Source organism: Barbus barbus (genome assembly GCF_936440315.1).
Source record: "Barbus barbus genome assembly, chromosome: 38".
NCBI classification, from domain to species: Eukaryota; Metazoa; Chordata; class Actinopteri; order Cypriniformes; family Cyprinidae; genus Barbus; species Barbus barbus.
Genome location: NC_136716.1, coordinates 27,103,310 through 27,112,371, shown reverse-complemented (window position 1 = coordinate 27,112,371; position 9,062 = coordinate 27,103,310). Strand labels below are relative to the sequence as shown.

Genomic DNA, 9,062 nt, shown 5'->3' with positions numbered 1-9,062 from the left:
GCTGTGTATTTCTTCTCATGATAAACTGTGCTGGGTTGCTGTCTGTGAATGATCTGAGATCTGGAAATCACTGCTGCCTCCTGCTGTTCTGCTGTGGAACTGAGGTTTAACACAGTTTTAAGGGATATTTCTGGGTTACACTTGATTTTTAAAGTGTCTTTGTTCCAGTTTAATTATACAACTGACTACGGAGTAATATTAATTAACATGTACTTACTATAGGTTTTGGGTTAGTTGCATGTAATTATAGTAAATTACTGTTATTACTTTAAGTATATGTAACAAGGACACTTAATTGGTGTTAAAAAAAAAAATCAGTAAAACTTTACTATTATAATAACAAGAAATTATGCATAATTACATGCAAGTAAACTTAATCCAAAAGTACATTTGGTTAATTAATATTACTCAGTACGTAAATGTATAATTACACTGTAACACCTTAAAATAAAGTGTAGCCAAAAAGTATGTGGTTCCAAACCCATATGAATATTTCTTAAGTAAAACACAGAGACACTCCAAAATGTGCCATTAAGTGTCATAACAGTATTGAATATAAATTTAGTAAAATAAAATGCTGAAATCTATCTCTCAGGTCTCATGTGATGGTGTGCATGAATCATATGAATTACTGTTAGGATGCTTTTATCATACTTGTAGAATATCTATGATTTCCAGTTTCCAGCACTTATCCAGTCAGTGCTTAAATTAAAAAAAATATTTTAAAACTTGTTGCATGCATGATAAAATATGCCCCCCTCCTGTTTGGAATTATTTGAACTCTTCCTTTTATGTATTTAATTTCATGATTTTGGTGCTTAAACCCCTAATCAGAAATTATTTTAATTCTAGGTTTAGCTTTCTGAACTTGAAAATCAAGATATTAAATAACAGAAACATTCTTCAAAATAGTTTATAGATGTTTACAGTCTGTTATGATGGATTCCTATACACTCAAGTCAAGGCTATGAACAATAAAAACACATTTATACTTCATTATACAATATTTACACATTTGCAAAAAATGATCCTGTCTGTGCCGTAGGTGCTCTCATATCTGACGAGCCAAAGCTTCACCTGATGATCAACAAACACCAACGACATCTGCTGGCAGACTAACATTCAGCACTATATGAACATTATCTACAGTAGAATATATATTACAGCATACTGTACATCTCAAACACATCAGCTCTTTATAATGCAGAGATGCTAAATAATACTTACAACAGTGCAATGTAAAAACTCCCCGATCAAACGTGGTCTTAATATTATTCAGAAGCTGCAGGAACTGAAAAAATCACATGTGCTTGTACTTTGATCGTTCGTTAAAAACCAGAGGCTCGCAGGCCTTTAATACAGTAAGAGCATGTGCTTCTGTGTTTAAAGCTGCAGTGTGTCATTTGCAATACGACACCCTCCACCTTTAACATGCAGAACACAAAACGACAAAACCCATCAATAAAATATCCACTAAATGCACAAAATGATCAACAGCTCTTATTTATAGAAGCTTGTTTCTGCCACAGGATAAAACATTTAAAAATGGAACTTATCTCAGAATTCATTTTTCTAGCAATTCTACGGTTTATATTTTATAATTCAGACATTGTTTCCTCGCAGTTCTGGCTTTTTCTCAGAATTATGAGGTCCATATTGTGAGAAAAAGTCAGAAGTGTGAGAGAAAAAGTTGTCTTTTTTAAAATTGTTTATTTTATTGTTGGGGAAAAAACAGAATTGCAAGACGGAACCTTATTATTCTGAGGAAAAATAGTTAAAATTATGAGATTATCTCAGAATTATGACTTTCTTGCAATTCTGACTTTTCTTCTTTGTGAGGAAAAAAGTCAATTCTCAGATATAAACCTGAAATTGCAAGAACAAATGTCAGAATTGTGAGATGAAAAGTTGCAATTACCCTCGTCCATGGCAGAAAAACAGAACGCATACTTTCCAAGCAATTATAAGAGAAACTCAGAGAAATGCCAAAATTGTGACTTCAACAATTCTGAATTATGACTCTCAATTCTGACTTTCTTAAATTTGTGGGAAAAAGTCTGAATTCTGAGATAAAAAGTGCCAATGACCCTTTCCTTTTTTGTTTTTTTAATCTGTGTCAGAAACAGGTTTCCATAGTTATTGCTGATAATAAAATCAAGTCAGGCCAGAAGGGATGAAATCAGTCGATGTACTGCGAGAGCCAGCGGAAACCCTCGCCGTAACCCTGCTTCTTCAAGACGCTGCACATAAAGACCTCCAGCGGCCGCACGTTTAGCTCCGTCAGCGACACGTTACCCTGCAGACACAACACCAGCCACTCTAAACTCTGTTCAACTACATACATGTTATGATGCTTGTTATGAATAAGACGACAAATCATCTTTAGTGTTTCAGTACAATACACAGTTTAAAGAAGTCTCTTCTGATCATCAAGCCTGCATTTATTTGATACAAAGCACAGCAAAAGCAGTACAATTTTGAAATATTTTTACTATTTAAAATAACTGTTTTCTATTTGAATATATTTTAAAATACAATTTATTTCTGTGATGCAGCGCTGAATTTTCAGCATCATTACTCCAGTCTTCAGTGTCAAATAATCCTTCAGAAATCATTCTAATATACTGATTTACTGATCAACAAACATTTGTTGTTATTATTATTATTATTATGTTGAAAACAGCCGAGTAGAATTTCAGGTTTCTCAGATGAATAGAAAGTTCAGAAGAACAGCATTTATCTGAAATATAATTATTTTGTAACATTATAAATGTCTTTATCATCCCTTTATCAATTTAATGCATCCTTGCTGAATAAAAGTATTAATTTTTATAATCCCCCCAAAAAAAGTTTAATTGCAAAAACCGATAAACGGCACACAAAAAAAAGAGCTGATTGCATGTATTCTTCTCCACACGATCTGAACCCTAAACACGTTGTCAAAAAAGCCAGTATTGTCCACTTTCAAGGCATCGCAAGTTCACGTTTTACTGCAGAAGCCGACAAGCCCCCTTGTTGTTTGTGAACAGAAGCCGATAAGTCCATTTTAGCGAATCAGCGCGCTGTATTCAGGTCAGGTGACGAGGCTACTTTCACTGTGAAAAGACGTGCTAGCTGAGCAGAGATTCATCAAAGCTGACAAAGTGATCAATGATGGATAATTCCGACGAACTTGATGAACCTGTAATATCTTCTTCAGGGCGAAACGTTTTCATGGATCCTTGCGATAGCAGCGCGTTACAATGCTGAGGGAAAAGCTCTGTGTATTGTGTGTAATGTTAATCACATCCATAATCTATGATCACAACAACGTTTGTCAGGCATCTACTTTATCATCTGAAGAGATTACAAAGATTAAACCAGTGTTTTTTAAACTCTAAAACATGAAATGTGGAGTTATCTGCTTTAGCTATAAAACAAACTTTTAATATGTAATTAACTTTAATTTAGTAAATGACCTGTATTTAAGTTATTATTACTTAATCAAAATAACCCAACTGCAGTTTGATTGATATTACTTGGAATGCGCAATTAAAAATGTGATTTCTGAAAATTATAAAAATGGAGTTATTGGTTTTTGCAAATGAACTCTTCGTGTGTGTGTGTATGTATGTGTGTATGTATATATATATATTACACACACACACACAGACTCCAAGCTTTTGAATGGTGGTGTATAACATTACAAAAGCTTTTTATTTCAGATAAATACTGATCTTTCTATTCATGAAAGAATCCTGAAAAACTGTACACTTTAAAACATATTCAAATAGAAAACAGTTATTTTAAATAGTACAGATATTTAACAACTTTACTGTTTTTGCTGTGCTTTGGATCAAATAAATGCAGGCTTGGTGAGCAGAAGAGACTTCTTTAAAAAAAACAATTCAAAACGTCTGCCTGGTAGTGTGTTTGTGATTGGCTGGCACTGACCTTCCCAGTGGTCTGTCCGTCCAGAGCAAACTCCTCTCGCAGACTCCTCTCGCTCACGGCCTCCGGACGGTCGATCTTATTCCCCAAAACCAGCACGGGCACACTGGAGATGGTCTCGTCTGACAGCAGAGCCTGAAACACAGAGATGGAGCTCAGAGAGAGGAACGTCTGCCTGCGATCGACTGAAGCCTCAAACACTTACATCCAGCTCCACCTTTGACTCCGCCAGACGCTCGTGATCCGCACAATCCACCAGGAACACCACGCCGTTGACCGCAGGAAGGTAGTTCTTCCACACTCTCCGTGCTGCAGATGAAAGACAACATAAACAAGGACAAAATTTATATATTAAAATACATTTCTTCTTTGTTTTCCACAGAAATTGAACGTGTATACAGGTGTGGAATGACATGAGGTGAGTAGATGATTACAAATGTATCATATTTGGGAAAACCAATGAATTAAACTACATGACTGATATTGATAGTTCTGACCTTGTACATGACCACCCAGATCAAACGTAGTGAATGTCATTCCTGCGATGGTCAGCTCCTCTGATGCTGAGAGAAACACAGTCAGCCCTGAGCAATGCCTGATGGGAATTATTCATCTCACAGCTCTATTGTGTTTTAATTGTAGTAATCGAGACTTACTGGGGTGTAATGTGGGCACATGTTGTCCTAATCTGTCGTCTTTGAGCATGTGCAGCAGAGTCGTCTTCCCAGCATTATCCAGCCCAAGAAATACCAGCTTTCCAGACTTCTTATACAAACCTGCAAGAAACAAACACAAAATTTAAACACACACACATATACATATATATATGTGTACAGTGGTGTGAAAAAGTGTGAAAAAGTGTTGGCCCCCTTCCTGATTTTTTTATTTTTTTGCATGTTTGTCACACTTTAATGTTTCAGATCAAACAAATTTAAATATTAATCAAAGATAACACAAGTAAACACATCATGCAGTTTTTGAATTAAGTTTTTTATTATGAAGGGAAAACTAAATCCAAACCCACATGGCCCTGTGTGAAAAAGTGCTTGCCCCCTAAACCTAATAACTGGTTGGGCCACCCTTAGCAGCAACAACTGCAATCAAGCGTTTGTGATAACTTGCAATGAGTCTGTTACAGCGCTGTGGAGGAGTTTTGGCAGAATTGTTGTAATTCAGCCACATTGGAGGGTTTTATATATATATATATATATATATATATATATATATATATATATATATATATATATATATATATATATATATATATATACACACACACATATATTAGTACTGTCAAGTGATTAATTGCAAATAATCGCATCCAAAATAAGTTTTACGAAATGTGTGTATACTGTGTACATTATGTATATATAAATACACACACATACAGTATATACATTTATATTCATATTTTATATTACATATAAATATATTTAATATATAAACATAAAATTTTTATTTCATACATGCATGTGTGTGTATTTATTTATACATAATGTACACAGTATACACATTATGTAAACAAACTTTTATTTTGGATGCGTTACTCGCAAGTAATCGTTTGACAGCACTAATATATATAAATAATTTTTCACATAAGAAAGTAAGTTTTTTAAAGAAATTAATACTTTAAATTGATGAAAAGTGACAGTAAAGACATTTATAATGTTACAAAAGATTTCTATTTCAAATAAATGCTGTTCTTTTGAACTTTCTATTCATCTGTGAATCCTGAAAAATAAAATGCATCACAGTTTCCACAAAAATATTGTGCAGCACAACTGTTTTCAACATTGATAATAATCAGAAATGTTTGTTGAGTAAATCAGTATATTATTTGATTTCTGAAGATCATGTGACACTGAAGACTGGAGTAATGATGCTGAAAATACAGCTGCAGATCACAGAAATAAATTATATTTTAACATTCACTTACTGTAAAAAAACTTTTAATTTGAATAACTTGTAATAATAACTCTCAACTTTACTGTATTTAATCAAATAAATGCAACCTTGGTGAACATTAAACATCTTGCCAAACCAAAACATGTTTTGACTGGTTCTGTACAAGCAGTCTGTAGTCTAGATGTCTACTTGTTCTTTTTTCTGACTATTTTCCATATTAGAATAATATTGGAGAGATTAAATCTCACAAATCAGTCAAATGTATGTGAACTTCATCTGAACTCACCTAAAAACTGCAGCACTCCACTGAAGCCTCTGTAGATCCAGTCAAATATAAATGACATCGCAGATGTTTCCTAACAAAAACACAGAAAAGATTACTCATATTTTACACACAATTAATAAATTAACCATGCTGGTCACTGAAAGGCTGCCACTCAGTCGTGGTATTGATGGAGAGTGTTGGTTATTCACTCCCCCCACCTACAATCCCTGCCGGCCCGAGACTCGAACCCACAACCTTCAGGTTACAAGTCCAACTCTCTATCCATTAGGCCACGACTGCCCCTACATGAACCGTGTCCAAAAGGTAAAGGGGGAGGTGTTGGCACAATTTATAGCACTATTTTCAGTTTCAAGCATAATTTGTTAGAAGTAATGCTGCTTCATATAACATTATCCAAAGAAACAAGTGTTAGTGATAAATCCCCTGTGATGTTTGTACTGCTACTGTATGTGCTGGCTGCAGATAAAGTCTTAATTGCTGGTGATTTTAATATCCATGTTGATAACGAAAGAGATTCGTTGGGATCAGCATTCATAGACATTCTGAACTCTATTGGGGTTAAACAACACGTTTCAGGACCTACTCATTGTTGAAATCATACTCTAGATTTAATACTGTCACATGGAATTGATGTTACTGGTGTTGAAATATTGCAGCAGAGCGATGATATCTCAGATCATTATCTAGTCTTGTGTAAACTCCTTATAGCTAAAACTGTAAATTCAACTCCTTGTTACAAATATGGTAGAACCATCACTTCTACCACAAAAGACTACTTTATAAATAATCTTCCTGATTTATCTCAAATCCTCAGCAGATCCAACAGCGCAGAACAACTTGATGATGTAACAGAGACTATGGACTCTCTCTTTTCTAGCACTTTAGATACAGTTGCTCCTTTACGCTTAAGGAAGATTAAGGAAACGAGTCCAACACCGTGGTATAATGAGCACACTCGGGCCCTAAAGAGAGCAGCCCGGAAAATGGAGCGCAGCTGGAGAAAAACAAACTAGAGGTATTTCGTATTGCTTGGTGGGAAAGTACCCTATCCTACAGAAACTCTCTCACTCACGCACTCGCACTCACTCACTCACTCTCACTCACACACGCACTCAATCAATCACTCGCACGCACTCACTAACACACGCACTCACTCACACACGCACTCTCGCACGCACACGCTCTCACACGCACTCTCTCTCTCACACACACGCACTCTCTCACGCACACACTCACTCGCACTAACACGCACACACACACTCTCACACTCGCACACACACTCACTAACACACGCGCACTCTCACTCTCACACACACGCGCACTCTCTCACGCACACACTCACTCGCACTAACACGCACACACTCACACACACACTCTCACTAACACACACGCACTCTCGCACACTCTCTCACACGCACTCTCTCACTCGCACACTCGCACTAACACGCACACACACACTCTCACACACGCACTCACTAACACACGCACTCTCACTAACACACACGCACTCTCTCTCACGCACTCGCACACTCGCACTAACACGCACACACACACTCTCACTAACACACACTCTCTCTCTCACACGCACTCTCTCACTCACGCACACACACACTCACTCACTCGCACGAACACAAACTCACTAACACACAAACTCACTCTCACACACACGCGCGCGCGCACACACACACAGTTAATCCCAGGCCTGAATAAAGCCTCGTCCAGGTCTCTCTCTCGCTCTCTGTATGTATGTGTGTGTGTTTCTGTGTGTTGTTATCATCGCTCACCGTTTCTCAGACGCGTGTCGCGGCTTCAGTGCGTCAATTCGGTGAATTCTCCGGTTTCTGCCGTTATTCTCTGAAAGCGCGCGAGCCGCAGAGCGTCTCTAGTAACCCGCAGGATCTCTCACATGAGCGCGCACGCCACCCTGACCCCACTTCCGCCTTGATGCACGTCACCGGCGGTGCGCGATCTCATTGGTCAGAGAATGTTGCTAAATTTAGTTAAATAATATAATTAAACCCGTTTTTGTGTGTGTGTGAAAACAATGTCACAATGCTGGAATAATAAAAATTAATAAATAAATGTTTCACGCCAAAATCACGATGTCTACATATAATTTAATCTTGATAAATATTTAAAAATGGCGTAGTTTATTTATTTATTAATAAGATCTGAGATACTGATTTTCTTCTTGTAAGCAGCACCCGGAGTGCGTTTATTTATTTATTGCTTGCATTACTCAAAAAGGATTTTCCAAATATATTTTTATTGAGAACAAAGATCTTGGAGAAAGACCAGCAGCACCAGAAAAAAACTAATATTATTTGCAAACAAAGTATTATGTACACAAATGCACATTTTCAAGGCTAATTTACTGCAGTATTTTGTGACTATTTCCAATTCACCTAATAATTAAGTAGTAATTAAAAACGATTGAAATATGCAAGCCCTTTAATCTTTTCCTTTTCATATGATTTTTTTTATTAGTTACATACCTGTCCTTCTCAAGTTCTCAATTAAAACTTGTAAAATGTACAAAAAAGTACAAATGTAATTTTTATTTTAAAGTAGTTTTAACTGTAATGTTGGAGCGTGTGTGTAGCTGCAGGTGAAGATGATCAGCTGTTTGTTTGTCTTCTGCAGCTGTGTGTCTGGACCTGATCATTAACTGTAAGCTCAGTTCTTCGAAACGAACGCTTTGATGCGGATTTAATCACTTTTATGGCTGTAGATCGCCAAGCTGTGCATACAGGTGTGCTGCGCATCCACCCACTGACCGCTAGATGCCGCTGTTTGCCCATCTATTCCACACCACTGACCGCTAGATGCCGCTGTTTGCCCATCTATTCCACACCACTGACTCACTCCGCTCTCTGTTCAAGGCCGATAGGATGCATACAGAAATAACACATATACATGTCTAAACTCATATTAGTGACCA

General features: G+C 36.7%; 1 protein-coding gene across 2 annotated transcripts; it reads right to left on the bottom strand.

Annotated features, from left to right (window-relative positions):
• Positions 1-896: 896 nt before the first annotated feature.
• Positions 897-8,087, bottom strand: LOC306857646 (small COPII coat GTPase SAR1B-like). Of its 2 annotated transcripts, none has more exons than XM_079397673.1 (7): positions 7,906-8,087; positions 6,122-6,191; positions 4,587-4,706; positions 4,428-4,493; positions 4,136-4,239; positions 3,934-4,065; positions 897-2,296 (listed from the first exon to the last, which is right to left on the bottom strand). In XM_079397673.1, exons 2-7 carry the CDS (start codon positions 6,177-6,179, stop codon positions 2,180-2,182), a joined length of 597 nt encoding a protein of 198 aa, XP_079253799.1. In that variant the 5' UTR covers positions 6,180-6,191; positions 7,906-8,087; the 3' UTR covers positions 897-2,179. The 2 variants fall into 2 exon arrangements, with proteins under 2 accessions (XP_079253799.1, XP_079253800.1); XM_079397674.1 differs by having other exon boundaries at positions 4,148-4,239; positions 7,906-8,040.
• Positions 8,088-9,062: the final 975 nt, after the last annotated feature.